Genomic DNA, 16,557 nt, shown 5'->3' with positions numbered 1-16,557 from the left:
GGAGGGGCTGGCCCTGGGGTTACCTTGGTTCTATCAGGACAGACTGACAGGAGCTGATAAAAGAGGAGTGGAGACAGACTAGTGTTGACACGGCTGCAGTAGGACAATCAGGACAACTCACCACCATCACTTATCACAGTGAGTGTATTTACATGACATTCTTATCAACCTGTAGGGTTTCAGTGTAGGAGATACAGCACTTTCAGGATTGTTTCATAAGGAATATGGCTGGCTATTTGTTTTTTGCTAAATAGATCTGCATTTTCTGTTTTCACTCCATGTAAAGTTGACTGCTCTGTATCTAGGTGTTGGAGAAGTAGTTCTGTAGGTGAGATGTAGGTTATTTAAAATAATTTGCTAGGTACAATTCTTTGACACTTCTAATGCAACGGGCATGAGGGCGATGAGATCACAAGTCATGACTCTTCCCTGGGTCATGGTTTGACCGGATACAGCTTATGTCAAATTGAATTCAAAAGTTTAATTTGTTAGCTAACCCTAACATTAACCTAATTATCCTAACCGGCTATGAATGGTCAACTCTGACAAGCTGTAATACTGTCTTCCCTGCCACAGTGGTACTAGAACTCTGATTGGCAACAGCGAGTCCCAGCTGGGATTGGTCAACTCACTAAACAATCAATAAGCAGCCATTTTGGATTTACAAGAAGTGGTGCTTACTCTGGGGAAGATAGAGAATTGAGTCTGTCAACACATGATGTGAGAGCCTTGGTTACTTGTGGTAGTTTTCTTGCTTAGTTGGTGCAATGTAAGCTTATTGCTTGTGCTGAGTTGGCAGTGTTTGCATGTTTTAGTTTCAATCTGTAGTTTGTCATTTGTCATCTGTATTCCTAACATTGGACTTGGATTTTGTCAAATAAAACCAAAGCAAGTTATCATGAATTGTTTTTGTTCTTCAGATGGCCCTTCCCCTGTTCACCCTCCTGCTGACTGCCCTCCCTGTGGTCCACTGCCTCCCCACTGCCTTCCAGGACCTGGAGCAAAGCAGTAGTATGTACATTTAGAACAGTGGTGGCTGGTGGGAGGTGCTAGAAGAGGACGGGTCTCATGTAATGGCTGGACTGGAATAAATGGAATGGTATCAAATATATGGAAAACCCATGTTCGACTCCGTTCCATTGATTCCATTCCAGACATTACAATGAGCCCGTCCTACTATAGCTCCTCCCACCAGTCTCCACTGCTATTTCAGTTATACTTCCACTGACGCATCCCATTTGGCTACAAATCAATCTGTTATAGTAAGTTGTGTATATACACTACATTTTCAGAGACGCTATGCGTTTGTTGGAGGATGTAATGGGTTTGATTCCTGCATGGGCCTCATACACTTGAACTGTACATTTATTTGGTTAAAAGTGTTTGTTAAATGGCTATAATTCTACATGTATGGTGGTGGTGGTTTCTCCCCCAGAGAACCAAACGTCCATCCGGTTCCTGGCTCTGGGGGACTGGGGCGGGGTGCCCTACCCTCCCTACATCACACCGGTGGAGAAGGCTACAGCCTGGGAGATGGGCAAGATAGCAGAGCAGATGGGTGCAGACTTTGTTCTTGCCCTGGGTGATAACTTCTACTACTCTGGAGTGAACAGTGCAGATTCCCCAAGATTCCAGGTCAGTTGTTAAGCAGAGTTACTCCAGCTATGGCAGAATGGATCAAATATCCTTACTTTCTTTGCTGTGAATGTTTTTCTGATCCTAATGGTTGGTCGCTGTGTCTGTTACATCTTGAGGAATTTTAAATGTGTTTGGTTTGCAAACGGAATGCGCTTGTTTATCAATCTAAAATGACCTTTGCCCTCTCAGGATACCTTTGAGCACGTGTATACGGCTGACTCTCTCAACATTCCCTGGTACATCCTGGCTGGAAACCACGACCACGCGGGCAATGTCAAGGCTCAGATCGACTACAGCCGCAAGTCTGACAGATGGTAAGAAACGGACACGTAGACCAGAGAAAGAGGCGAGACATCTCACTCGCTCCTCTTTTCTGGTTCATGAACTAAGCAGACAAGACCCACCTGCCTATGCGACAGCCACTCCTTCACCAGAACGGAACTGTGACCCTTTTTTTCAATGGTAAACGGCCTGAGTGGGAAATCTTCATTTATCCACTGTCTTTGCTTAGACCTTATGCAAGTCTTTGACAGCATAAAACCTTTAAAGTTTTTCGTATTTGTTCATCATGAATGTTTTATCATGCAGCAGAATCAGTCTTTTCACTGCATAACCCTAGTCTGCATCCCAAATGTCTAAAATAGTACACTATGTTGGGATTAGGGTGCCATTTGGGATTCAGACCGTTTCACTGAGTTGTTTCTATATTAACCTTCATTGATCAGTCTTCATTCATTGAGCCTCAATCCCCCCTCAGGCGGTTCCCTCACTACTACTACGAGCTGAACTTCCATATCCCAAACACCAAGCGCACTCTGAGCATCATGATGCTGGATACAGTGATGCTGTGTGGTAACTCTGACGACTACGATGATGAGAAGCCTCGCGGACCCCTCAGCACCATTGAGGCCAACCGACAGGTACACAGATTATTCTGGGCTTTGTTAAATAAAATGTTTTTGGCTTGAACTTTTAAAGTCACTTTAAGACTTGAGATTCTATTGCCTGACTTTGTTCCACCGACCCTGTCAACCTGACCATTGTTGCAACTGGATGTACTTTTTACACTTGTTATTCTTATTGTCCTTAAGGTTAATTAATTGCAACTGCTGACAAATTCTCCATCAGAAATCCCAAAAACAATGTAATAGAGGAAATGATCAAGAACTAAGTCTTAATTTACTGTATCCACCTACCAGCTGACCTGGCTGCAAAAGAGGATGGCCCAGTCCAAGGCTGACTTCCTGCTTGTGGCTGGTCACTACCCGGTGTGGTCAGTGTCCGAGCACGGCCCCACAGAGTGCCTCCTGAAGAGACTACGCCCCCTTCTGGTCAAGCACAAGGCCACTGCATACTTCTGTGGTCACGATCACAACCTGCAGGTTTGCGGAGGTTTTGAAACGTAATTTTGCATAGTCTTCTCCTAAACTATTCTATTCTATCAACCAGAGGGTTGCTGTTAGATAAAGGAAGGCCATATGGAAGATGGATTGTTTACTTTAGCGTGTCACTTTAGCATTCTCGATTTATTGATGGATAATGTTAACTCCCTCTGAATCAGTGTCCTTTCCATGGGATGGTTGAGCTAACGTAGGCTAATGCGATTAGCAAGAGGGTGTAAGTAACAAGATCATTTCCCAGGACATAGACTTATCTGATATTGGCAGAAAGCTTAAATGTTTGTTAATCTAACTGCACTGACCAATTTACAGTGAAATGATACCATTCTGTTTGAGGAGAGTGCACAATTTTGAACATAAAGTTATTAATAAAGAAATCGGGCACATTTGGACAGTCTTGATACAAAATTCTGAACAGAAATGCAATGGTTCATTGGGTCAGTCTAACACTTTTCAGACACTGCTGCAATCTAGTGACACATCTAAATTGCACCTGGGCTGGAATAATACATTATGGCCTTTTGCATTTCAAAGATGAAGGTACAAACATTTTTTTTTCTTTGTAATATCTTTTACCAGATCTATTGTGTTATAGTCTTCTAGATTCCTTTCACATTTCCACAAACTTCAAAGTGTTTCCTTTCAAATGGTACCACAAATATGCGTATCCTTGCTTCAGGGCCTGAGCTACAAGTAGTTAGGTTTGGTTATGTCATTTTAGGTGAAAATTGAAAAAAAGGGGTGAATACTTAAGTGGCTTTTAAGTTGCATCATGGTATTGTTCAGAATGGCAAACTGTAGAAAAATGTTAAACACAATAAAAAAAAATATTTTCAGGTAGTGGCTGTTTTAAAATGTTTGCGGTCTCCCAAACATGACCCTGACTGACCCCCCCCTATTCTCTTCTCAGTACCTGAAGGAGTCTGGTGTGGGCTATGTTGTGAGCGGTGCCGGTAACTTCCTGGACCCAGACACGCGTCACTGGCACCATGTCCCCAAAGACACCCTCAAGTTTTTTACAGGCCAGGCCTCTACCCTGGGAGGCTTTGTCCACGGAGAGGTCAGTCATAAATAGAATTGTCCATTCTACTGTTTTAATGAATTGTCGTATCTGTATCCTGTTTGTGGTTTTGATACTTGTAGACTGACTTTGGATGTGTCACACGGCAGCCTATTCTCAATACTCTCTGATCAATAGTGCACTACATGGGGAATAGGGTGCCATTTCAGATGTACATTTGCCGTTCCTAGAGGGGGATCAATAAAGTTGTATTGTATTGAAGGTAACCAAGCACAAGATGACCCTCACCTTCATCCAGGCTAAAGGGACGTCTCTGTACCGCACTGTCTTGCCACGCAGGGACATCGACGATGACCAAAATGGCAGCGATGACAAGGATTAGCCCTAGTGGAAGAGATGACGAAATAGACGGTCACAATTGACCTGTGTGTGTATATATATGACCGAGCCCTTAAATTAAGGACCTCATTGATTTATTTTACGATACTTCTACTTTAGCAGTTCAATTCTGTCAAATTACAATTTACTCAGATGTAGTCCTTCGTAAGGGCAGATATTGACCATGTACAATAGGATGGATGGCAGAGGTGTGGATACAGACTGTCAGGTATTATAGCTCATGTTTGGTGGATGGATGAGTTCAGGTTGAGTTTTTAGAAAATAACTTTGGCATTATGAGTTTGCCTGAATGTAGCATGAAGGAGAATAATGTATTTTAATAAATAAGGAAAGGATGTTGTACATTTGTATTTTGTGTTCATTTAAAGAATAAATAACCTTTTGGATTTGTTTTCCAGTAGTTTGTACATATTGATGCCAATCTGTTAAATATTTCAAGTCTTTTGTTATATTGATCATTGGGTCTCAGCATTAGCCCATTACATTGGCATTGAAGGACCAAATCATCCATTTATCCTTGTACATTCTGGCGACTAGGCTATTTCCCTGCACTGCAGTTAAGAATTGGGGACAACGCTTTGCCCGTGTCCTAAATTAATTGACTCAAAAAGGCCAGGCTCTGACAAGGGTTGACGACTGTAATATGAACAACTGAAGTTGAGATATAAGTCAAAATGTCGTGATCAAATTGGTCTTAGATAGTTGGACAGATTGACGGTTGCTCCACTTCTTTTCAAACAACATTTGCTCTATTTAGATCTAAAATACATGCCTCAGTCTCTCCCTGAACCCACTGGCTGTAGGGAGCAGAGGTGGGTGAGTGCTGCTGACCATGCTCTTTTTAAAGATGGTGGCTAAATGATGTCCCGCTCACACTGTCTTAATATGGCACAAAATGGTCAGTTACTGTCCCCTTTAGGGGTGGCACTCCCGTACTGTAGGCACCAATGCTTTCGCGTCTGGGTCTGGTCTGCGGTAGTTCATTGACTGCATATGAACCAGATAAAATGAGGGAGTAGGATGTGTCTGGTTGTGCTGCTGACCATGCACTTTTGTCCATTGGTGAAGAGAGCCTCTGGTCTGCTGCCAATAGATGAACAATAGGGATCAGGGCTGAATGGTGTTGGCACCGTCAAGACCCACCAATAGGATTGAACTCAAACACACCGTACCAGTATTGTAGTGTGTCTTGTCCTAGGTTGATGTCAATGCATGTTGAGTGGGTTATTGTGAGGTAGCCTACAATACCTTAACGTCTTATCCTTGGCCACATTGCACCATTTGTTATTTACCAATGTATGCATGCAAATCATGAAGTACACTAGAAAATAAAAATTGTTTGAGGTTAAATATAAGCCAATTATGGAGTAGCCAGGCAGGCCTGGATCCAGTTGCAATCGTCACGTCACGGTATTGGCAGGTACAGTAGGGAGCTGAGCTTAGTGGACCTGAGAGCAGGACAGAACGGGATAGGGCCAGAGACTTACCGAGAACAGGTCATGTAGCCAGATGGCCGAGTCAGTCGCACCATGGAACCAGGTCCTCTTAGCATGGGGCCAAGACCTTAAAGTGGAATTCCACTCCAAAATGATATTTTGGTATTTTTTTCATTAGTACACTGTTGATTCAGTCCCAAAATGTTTTGCATGTCAGCAGTCAAGTTTAAATACCAAACAAGAGTTGAGGGATATTCCCCTTTAAGGGTCATGGGTAGGGTTTGTTACAACATTCTGTTTCGACTAACCTGAGACGATATTGAGATGTCTGAATTGTTAATGTAATTAATGAATAGATACATTAATAAAATATTTTTCAACCTGACTTTGTAGCCCTTGTGAAACACTATTAGATACTGTAGCATGTTTTTTGTACCTTTATTTAACTAGGCAAGTCAGTTCAGAGCAAATTATTTTCAATGATGGGTTAGGAACAGTGGGTTAACTGTCTTGTTGAGGTGCAGAATGACAGATTTTTACCTTGTCAGCTCGTGGAATTCCGTCTTGCAACCTTTCGGTTACTAGTCCAAAGCTCTAACCACTAGGTTACCTGCCGCCCCTTATATTGTTAAACACTGATAGCATGTTTACATTATTAGGTACTTTAGCAAGTTTACATTAGATACTGTAGCATGTTTACATTAGGTACTGTAACATTTACATTATTAGGTACTATAGCATGTTTACATTAGATACAGTAGCATGTTTACATTATTAGATACAGTAGCATGCTTACATTATTAGATACAGTATCTAATAATGTAAACATGCTACTGTATCTAATAATGTAAACCTGTTACAGTATCTAATGTAAACATGTTACAGTATCTAATGTAAACATGTTACAGTATCTAATAATGTAAACATGCTACTGTAACATGTTTACATTATTAGATACTGTAACATGTTTACATTATTAGATACTGTAGCATGTTTACATTATTAGATACTGTAGCATGTTTACATTATTAGATACTGTAGCATGTTTACATTATTAGATACAGTAGCATGTTTACATTATTAGATACTGTAACATATTTACATTATTAGATACTGTAACATGTTTACTGCAACGCCATGAAAGTTTATCTCTTCCAGTATTATGTTAACTGCAACATTATGAAGACTTTTCATTACTCATATAGCTGAGGATGTCAAAGACCACTTGTTTACACACAATGTTCCCCCAAACCAGCTGTGCTTTTTCTATAATTTGGCAGTCACTGCAATAGTTCAATCACAGCACGACTTTGCATGCACCATCACAGGTGTAGAAAAATGTGAATCCTCCAGTTTGGCCAAACCTGCCAGTCACTACAATGTCCCAAACTGCAGGGATCGGTAATCCACTCGTCACATGTTCCAATCTCCAATCCGTTTTAGGATTATCCCAAAATGTCCTCTGCCGCACTTGGTTATACTGTATCTCTACCTAGCAGGCCTATTCTCCTACTGTGGACTGACATCCAGGCCTGATCTTTACTGGATAACCAAGTTAAACATTCATTTTCCTTGTATAAACACGTTTATGACTGGTTAAAAATCCAGTAAGACTGTCTCTCGCACATTGACATTCTCGAAATTTTACATAAAAATTCTAGAATAAGTTCTAGAGCATTCGAGTGGGACTCCAGCGGTGTCCCAGTTAGTCTGCGTCGGAACGACCTTTGCGGAGTCCTCATTAGTCCTGTATTAAGCCCTCTTTACCGGTGTGGGGCGATACCGATTCCCAACACCAACGTGTCTAAACAGTGTCCCTGCTGGGCTTATGATTTTTATTAGGCCTTGATCTGCTCTTAAAACGGCAGGTAGCTTCAACCATGTGCCGACTGCCCAAGACAATGTGATATACCTCACCACCCCAAGAGGTCCTGCAGGTGTCGTCTTTGATATTTCTTTTCAATTTACACACATTGTCTCATATATAGTTTCCTATTAAAATGTGCAGAGTAGTTGGTTCATATCATCTATCATCTGGTCATGGTCAAACAGCTGAGTCAAGGCTTATAATCCAATTGACAGTAACACTAATAGTTTGATAGGTTTAACCTATATGAGATTGAGCTTTGTCCTCCAAAACTGGGGATGAAATTAACTCAGATGAACTTCTGTTCTGTCTTCATAGTAATAGTGTGACGTTCTGCCATCCTAACTGAGCTGCCAGAGAGGAAGGAAACAGATGTTTTAATCACCATTGGTCTCATGGTCACATCCCTGAACAGTTAATTACCTTCCTCTCCAGAAGCTCAGTTAGGATGGCAGACTATGCCAGAGTTCAGTCAATGGTTGAGATGGAAGAACACTGTGGATGGATTCATCAAGACTAACGTGACAATACATCTAATTTCCCATTGGTACACTAAGCTGCAGTCCTGATAAGATCATTCCATAACAGCTGTCTGTGAGGTTCTGAGCTTATGCCTCAGATTAAACTGCTCTCTGAGCCTCTAATTCCCTGGCTGAAAAGTAATAAAAGGGGGCTGTATTATAGAGGGCTAAGCTGTGTGTGTAATCTTTACTCTTTAATCCCCCTCTTCTGCTCTCTCAATAAAGGAAGACAGGCACTTGAAAGACCCGCACAGATGAATGAACGCAGTCGGCATCAAGCTTGACGATAAAAGCTATAAAATAGCATAACAGTATCAAATCCTACATGCAATATCAGGTAACATCCAGCTTAAATAATAATTGTTTTAAGTTGTGTAACACTATGCCTTTCTGGAGAACTACATAAATTATGGAACATAACTAGCCACAGGAAGCAACAGGATTGAAATATACTACACTGTACTTTAATTCTACTACTGTGTGCTTACCCTCTAATATTTGTTTGCATAAGGTAGTGTGTTTCCACTTAAAATACTGTTTAGATAGGCCTATCACGAACATCTTCCCAGATCACCTGTATGGGAATCACACAGACTCACCTTAACCTAACCTCACCCCTACTAACTGAATTAATTCAACCCGACTAGTTAATTAGTAAATCAACTAATCTAATCCTGCTGAAGCCTGGAAATAACCTTAGTATCAGGTGTTATCCAACAGAACAAATCTAATACCATATTCACACGAACATATATTTACACAAAGTCCTCTTTAAGTTGAAAGTTTTGAATGGTTAACCCACACTCACTTTACCATAACGTTTAACCACAGGAGGCTGGTGAGGGGAGGAGTGCTCATAATAATGGCTGGAATGGAGTCAATGTAATGGTAACAAACACATGGAAACCATGTGGTTGATACCATTCCATTCATTCTGTTCTAGCCAGTTATGAGACCGTTCTCCCCAATGAAGATGCCACCAGCTGCCTTTGACACCCATACGGTTAAAGAAATAACAGATATAGATAGATATAGATAATAGATATATAGGCCTACTGAACAGATTCATTATAAAATACTCAGATGTGGCCGTTTCTCTGTGTTTATTGGTAGTTTTAATGTTTAAATGCTCGAGGAGGAAAAGTCACTAGTCTGTTGGTGTCAAAGAGAGGAAGGAAGTGTGGTGACTTGGCACAAATCCGATGGACAGTTCACAGGGGAAGTCCGGCATCCCTCTCCTTGTCCCATGGCCATTAATACACAACAGCCAGTCAATCTGAAGCCATCCCTTCAAGCTTTAAAGAGGGATGATAGATAACGCTTCCATCATTGCACTGCTCCCACCAACTTTGGTTTTTAAATCAGAATCCCCTTTAGTTTCACCTTTTGTTAACCAGGTGGTCCCATTGAGGTCAGAAGACCTCTTTGCCAAGGGAAACCTGGCCAAGTGAGGCAGTATCTCTGCATGTTCAACTGGGGTTTCCTTGATAGGAAAGATGTGAAGAATATGTCCACTTGGGCCAACTCCAGAAAAGGTCCATCCATATACATTAAGCTTCACGGATATCTGTAACTCTCCAACCAAGTTGGTGAAATTACAAAAGCGTCATAAAACCGTCAATCGATTGTGTGCAGTCCTATGATGTCCCGCGATTTTCTTTTCACCTGGTGAATACACAATGATGTGCCCAAAACATTCAAAAGTCTCTTTTGTTCCTCTGACATTTTGGGATGGAATGTGTTGAGGCTAAACAAGGAAGTTTGGTACTGTTATATATATTTTGGCAATGAGGCCCTTTATCTACTTCCCCCGAGTTAGATGAACTTGTGGATACCACTTTTATGTCTGTGTCCAAGAAGAGTATGAAGGAAGTTAGAGGTAGTTTCACAAGCCAATGCTAACAAGCGTTAGCGCAATGACTGGAAGTGTATCTGTATCTGTATCTGCTAGCATGCTACAGGATGGGTAGTGCATAGAGATCTGCTAGAATACTACAGGTTTGGTACTGGAAATGATATGAGCCATATGAATCAAATTAAGATGAACACCAGAATAACCGCTAATGGAATAGCTAACTAAATATGGTTTACGAGTAATGGATTAAAATGTACCTTTCTGACTGTAAGTCTACTGTCCTCAAAAGAACCATTAAAATGAGTGTTATTGCACCATGATTTGAATGGCTTCAGATGATTTTAGACAAGACACTCATGCTAAACAATCCTCCATCTTTAGAGCAGGTGGGTCACCTTTGATAAAGTACTTATTGCATCATCCCACGGGTGGTCTCTAGGCCTCTTGCTCTCTCTGTGGCTATTTCACCGTATCTTGTGGGTGGGTGCTAATATTTGTCCTAATTCGCACAAATACAAGTGTGTGAATTGGAAAATGTGATTTTGCATATCCCACTTTCCCTGAGACACCCTCGGAGAATGGGGTCAAGACCAGAGTTGGCCATTACTAGCGACACTTCGGTTACTGGCCCAAAGCTCATATCGCTTGGCTACCTGCCTCCAGTGGTCGGCCTTAGGCGTCCGACTCTCTCATCTCTCGGCCATGTAGGGAATGGCTCAACGCAGGGCTGTTGACGCTGAGCGAGTGCGGGAAGAAGGAGGGTATGTGGGTTATGACATTCAGCAGCGGGCTGGCCAGAGGACTCCCCTCGATGGGGGTCATGGGGATGATGATGTTGTCTGTGTCCCAGACGTGGAAGGCGTTGTGGTGGGAGTTGGTCATGATGGGGGGCATGTGGGAAGGACCGCAGGGCTTCAGGTCACCATCCTTCAGGGGATCAGGCTCCACGGGACCCAGCAGGCAGTCTGTGTGGAGAGAGAGAAGTGGGGACAGATGGTGTGATTAGTAGCATAGAAATGAATGGGAGTTAGAGATATGACTCCTTTCTCCTAGGTTTCTCCAGTTCATAAAATGTAGGCTATTATCACATCCAAATATTTCACAGAGGCCTGATAAACAATAGAAACTCAATGGGTACAAATTGTCTTCAGCAGGCAGTCAGTGGATAGAGAGGTGGATGGTGTGATTTAGGGCCTACTTTGTACCTACTTAGGCCGATCATGCCTCAAGGAGCATAGGCTATCCGCGGCTCTCTGTGATTAGTAGGATAGCAACGAATGGGGGCCGGTATTACACAATCCCTCCTATACAGTAGATTCTCCCACAAAAGCATTACATTTGCTTTAAGTCAAAATCGTTTTCCACAGAGACCTGCTAACAAAGTCAATGGGTCCAAAGTATCTTCTCTAAGAAATTCTGCAATTGCAATGATCTATTAATACTCCACTCTAGCCTACAGTGCTGATGTGTGCAGTCAACATGTCAGTCTGAATCTCATTCCTTATCCTCTAGGTAACCCCCTTTCAACTGCTGTACAGTCACAAACCTAATAGGCTAAAACATATCTCAAATGTACAATTATCCATCAATAGATTGATACACTCCAGTGTACACTACATACAGTATGTTCTTTCTACTTAAAACTCTGATCAATATAGTACTGGAACTTTAAAAGAGAACACTATCACAGTATGTGCAGGTTACCTGTTAAGCTAATCACAATCTCGAGTAACATTCCTTGTCCTTAAATTCCCCCCCCAAGAGATTAACTATCAGCTATTTCCAGGGCCAGGTCCTTGATTTTCTTTAAAACTCTGATCAATATAATACTGAGTACTGAGCGCAGGTAACCCGTTAGGTTAATCCCAATCTCAAGTAACATCCCTTGTCCTTAAAGCCCCCCCCCCCCCCCCCCACTACCTGCTATGTCCAGGGCCAGGTCCTTGATGAGGTGACCGACGATAGCGTAAGCCACAGCCACCACCACGACAGCTGCCATCAGCAGATATAGCATGGATTTAGGCAGCTGGATAATGTCCCTAGGAGGAGGCTTATACTCCTTATAGAGAATATCCTCATCATTAATAAGGATTTTGATCAAATGTCCTGCTTTGTCTGTTAAGTTCAAACTTTTCACGACGTCCATGTTGGCGGTGATCCGCTGCTTTGTAATGCAGGATGTTTTCTGCGATGAGTTCCTTTCGCAACGTCCACAAAGTTACTCCACAATGTCCCGAGGTTGTAGGATTCTCTTATCCAAGCCTTTCAATGAGTCAATGCTGCATGCAGACTTAAATTCACAGAATAAGAAGTACATTAACTGACTGTGTATTCATTTCAACAAATGGACACAAAAGCAAATGCGTGGCATATTATTCACTCAATATCATGAAAAGAAAATGAGTCATTGATAGAGACTGATTTCAAGTACCACCTCTAAACACAAATAGGCTGGGGAAAAACATAAAACACTCACCTTGGAATTTCAGTTATTCAATTGTAAAGTGAATGCTGTCCACCAAAATCCTCAACTTTGATCAGGTCTTCACAACCACCTGTTCTTTTATGTTCGATCATATTGGGATATGTGATCACACATAACTCTTTGAAAAAGTGTTCCAGTGTTGCCTAGGTGAGCAAGCAGTGGAGGTTCCTTAGCAGGAGAGCTTGATCAAGCGTAGGTCAGAGAGCACGTGCGGTGGCCACTGTCCAGGGTGCTGAAGGCGCTCTGGCAGTACCCTCTGGTAACAGTGATGAGAGAATAGCTCACCGAGACAGGATTGGCGGATTACTGTGAGAGAACAAGAAACCTCGGGTAGTCCCGCCCCCTAATCCACTCCCCCATGATCAAACCAGAGGATCAGAACAGAAGTCATTGCAAAAGAAGGTAGTGTCGGTTGACAATCAGATAATCTCACGTGGACAAATTAAACGGTGAGAATCTGTCAAGGCTCACGTAGAATTGTGATTACGAGCAGCAGTAGTTCCTGCTTTTGGGTTTTCGTCATTTATTATTCACTGAAGGCGGTGCTTAAGATGGTGCGGTGATTTTCAAGCCTGTATGCAGATGATAAAAGGTTTCCACTAGATTCCACAGCTACAAAGTCAGAATTGGCTAAATTTGCTTCCTTCCTTAGCACAAAGGTAATGATCGAATCCCAAATCACCCCCTTCCCCATGCCCCTCGGGCCTCCATTTGCGTTCACACACGCCTCCACCATATGCACAAGTGTCCCTCAAAGCTGAGGGAGTGAAAATGATGTAGGGAGTACGGAAGGGACTAATTAGACTAGAGCTGGGACGATAAACCGAACACCGACCATACCGATAACTTATCGCAGCTATTTTGCTGATAACGTTCATTATGATAAGTAGCCTATACTAAAATGTGAAGTTTGAAATTAAATATGTTTGCTAATATGTGTGATTGTAAATGGGACAATGGCTACAACCATCAAACTAGTAGTAGTTTAAAGGATGATTTTTAAAAAACTGTGCTGCACATCATTATAAACTTATTGTTCTATGTATTGTTATCGAATCAATTTAGGCCATTTTTTGCCATATGGATTTTTATCCATATTTCGCCCAGCTCTAAATTAGACCCTCCAACCACTTCGACCAGAACGAAGTGGAATCCCATAAGGCACCGCAGTATTTTTGAGTTTGCGTAATTTCACACAAAAATTGAGGTGTGCCTAATTACATGCCTTGTGCATTTGACTGTCATATTTCTATATTTCACGTGTAAAAGATGAAATACCTCCCAAATTAAATGATTAACTATTCCCAAGGGTTATATCTTGTAAAACCTAGGATAGGATAAGTAATCCTTCTCACCCCCCCCCTTTAAGATTTAGATGCACTATTGTAAAGTGACTGTTCCACTGGATGTCATAAGGTGAATGCACCAATTTGTAAGTCGCTCTGGATAAGAGCGTCTGCTAAATGACTTAAATGTAAATGTAAATGTAAAACGACAGGGGGGATTTGTTCATTTGAGTTTCATGCTCATTTCATTATTTATAAGTGGAACATGAATTGCATCATTCAAGTCACGATTCTGTCTCGAAGTTGATGAGTTTACTCACCCCCTCGTCACTCTCTGGAAGTCACCCTCTGAGTTATCAGCAACACATGACAACGGATAGCGGACTAAACTCCACTCCATTTTGAAAAAAGGTTTCTGATGACTCCACCAACGGAGTGGAGCAGAAACCAAGCTTTGTGGAATCTAGCTGCGACTACATTGATTCCCCCAAGGTGAATTCTTAAAAAATATATATATAATATGAAATGACTACCTTGTACCTATGTTTTTCCTCTGTAGTTGTGTGTATTTCTTTGTTTGCTGAAATCCATACTTTTTCAATAAACGTTAATCAAATACCACCACCGATTTGTTTCCTTGTTGAGATTCAATTGGCATCTTAGCAGCAATGAGCAAACAGTCAGTATTTACTTGATTTAACATTTATTGAAAAAATATGGATTTCACCAAAAAAAGACAGGCATGCAGCTACAGAGGACAAACATAAGTACAAGGTAGGCGTTTCATTATTATTTTTTTAATTTATTGACCTTGGGGCATTTCAATGTAGTCTGAGCTAGATTCCACAAAGCCTGGTCTCTGCACCACTCCGTTACTGCATCTCAGTGCAAGAGGTTTAACTATAGTCCCTGGTTCGAAACCATAGGGTGTTGTCTGGCATAGGTCGTCATTGTAAATAAGAATTTGTTCTAAACTGACTTGCCTAGTTAAATAGAGGTTAACTTAAACAAATAACAAAAATATTTAAGCCTACACAAAACACAGCCCTTACTTTAAGTGTTTCTAAAAATCCCCTATGGAAAAAAATGTATGGTGGAAAAACAATTGCTGCCAGGTTTTATGGGTATTAGGTCTCATAATTTGGTACTCTATTCAGAAGTAAAACAGGAAATGTTTTACTTCATTCACTAGAGCATTTTACTTATAGGTAACCTAGATTAACAATCAGCAGAATTGTATAATGTCCGACTGTGGTTGTGTTAACTCAAATCAAATGTTATTCCCTCAAAATAAAAAGCTGACCCTGAAAGGCTCTCAATATTGCCCCACTAGCGCTCGAGGCTAATGTTAGGTAGCTATTTTCCCGGGAAACTAACAGGCGCGCAATTTGACGTTCCATCTCAAAATCAAAGGCTTACTTTTCTTACACGACGCTTGTAGTAAGTAGCTAGCTATTTTTGAAACATTATACTCAGAGAATTGTAACAAGGTCGTACCATTATTAACTAGCTTGCAAGCCAGGATATAGTACCAAAATTAGCTAGCTAACGTTAGCTTTTAAACAAACCGCATCGTCGCTGTAAGCGAGCTACAGGTTTTAATTCATGTTACGGCAGTACAAGACAAAATGCAATAACGTAAGCTAGCCAACTAGGTAATGTTACCTGTAGAAGCAGACTTTTGAAATAGCTGTCTTCTATAGGGTTCGTCGTTTTTCATTCCAGTGAATTTAGTCAAATGTTTCCTGTCCAACCTACTGTCACAGCTGGCTAGTTCATTTCTTATCCACCCACTAACGTTTACCTACCTAACAGTTAGTTAACGTTAGCTGAAACAGCGACCCCCACTGTTCTGTCACGCGAAGTGCATCGCCATTGTACCTCCAGATATAAGGCGAAAGTCTGAACATTCACATCTACTTCTCATATGTAATCCGAAGATCTGCAAATGGATGCCTTTTTCTTTGACAAGCTGCCTTCCACCTCACAATCAACTCCTAAACCCAGACATGAGACTACCCAGGTACAGCTATTGATTGACCTTTTTCTGACATTATATATCTAGTTACAGTAGATAGTTAAATCGGATTTACATCGTGGATTCGAATAGTTCCGCTGTATGTTCTTGTGATTGCAGATGAATGTCTCCTGCCCCCAGATGGACCCTGATGAAGGTCTTGGCACTGACCACGACTCAACCAGTGAGAGATCTTCATCCATGACCATGAGCACGGATGAGAGTCAGGAACACCAGATAAGGTATTTAAGTCCCTAGTCAAGACTCTTTATTTGTTTATGAATAGTTCAAGTCCTACTCCGGTCTCCGTTTCAGCTCATTTATTGCGCGATTTGGGGTCATAGAGTAAAGGAAGTAACTCAAAGGAAAGTCACGTCATCTGTGGAAAGTCAACCAATGCGTTAATGTTGATTTAAGATGACTGAACTAAATGTACTTTCTTGCTTTAAGTTCCAGGATAGATGACATTGGCAAGAAGGTCCAGGACCTGGTTGGGAAGATAAACGACAGCCGCACCATGGACCAGACGATTATGGACAACTTTCAGGACAAGCTAGTGGAAAAGGTATGTAGCTAACCGCCAACATCACGGTTTATCAAACCACATTTTATTGGTCGTGTACACATATTTA

The 16,557-nt window shown here is 41.5% G+C and overlaps 1 protein-coding gene across 2 annotated transcripts; it reads left to right on the top strand.

Moving 5' to 3' along the window:
• Positions 1-4,844, top strand: acp5a (acid phosphatase 5a, tartrate resistant). 2 transcript variants are annotated; one of them, XM_046312742.1, is made up of 9 exons: positions 1-138; positions 577-720; positions 921-1,011; positions 1,436-1,635; positions 1,828-1,952; positions 2,396-2,558; positions 2,838-3,020; positions 3,949-4,098; positions 4,322-4,844. In XM_046312742.1, the coding sequence occupies exons 3-9, from the start codon at positions 921-923 to the stop codon at positions 4,439-4,441; spliced, it is 1,032 nt and encodes a 343-aa protein (XP_046168698.1). In that variant the 5' UTR covers positions 1-138; positions 577-720; the 3' UTR covers positions 4,442-4,844. The 2 variants fall into 2 exon arrangements, with proteins under 2 accessions (XP_046168698.1, XP_046168697.1); XM_046312741.1 differs by lacking the exon at positions 577-720 and having other exon boundaries at positions 6-138.
• The last annotated feature ends 11,713 nt before the right edge of the window (positions 4,845-16,557 follow it).

The sequence above is a fragment of the Oncorhynchus gorbuscha genome, linkage group LG18 (assembly GCF_021184085.1).
Source record: "Oncorhynchus gorbuscha isolate QuinsamMale2020 ecotype Even-year linkage group LG18, OgorEven_v1.0, whole genome shotgun sequence".
Lineage (NCBI taxonomy): Eukaryota > Metazoa > Chordata > Actinopteri > Salmoniformes > Salmonidae > Oncorhynchus > Oncorhynchus gorbuscha.
The sequence above is the reverse complement of the archived record's forward strand: the minus strand, read 5'-3'. Positions and strand labels throughout refer to the sequence as shown.

Excerpts from the sequence above, each read along its gene's own strand:
- acp5a (XM_046312742.1), top strand. The coding sequence starts at position 921 with ATGGCCCTTCCCCTGTTCACCCTCCTGCTGACTGCCCTCCCTGTGGTC. Across the intron at positions 1,953-2,395 it reads AGCCGCAAGTCTGACAGATG|GCGGTTCCCTCACTACTACT; the intron begins GTAAGAAACGGA and ends ATCCCCCCTCAG. Across the intron at positions 2,559-2,837 it reads CCATTGAGGCCAACCGACAG|CTGACCTGGCTGCAAAAGAG; the intron begins GTACACAGATTA and ends TCCACCTACCAG.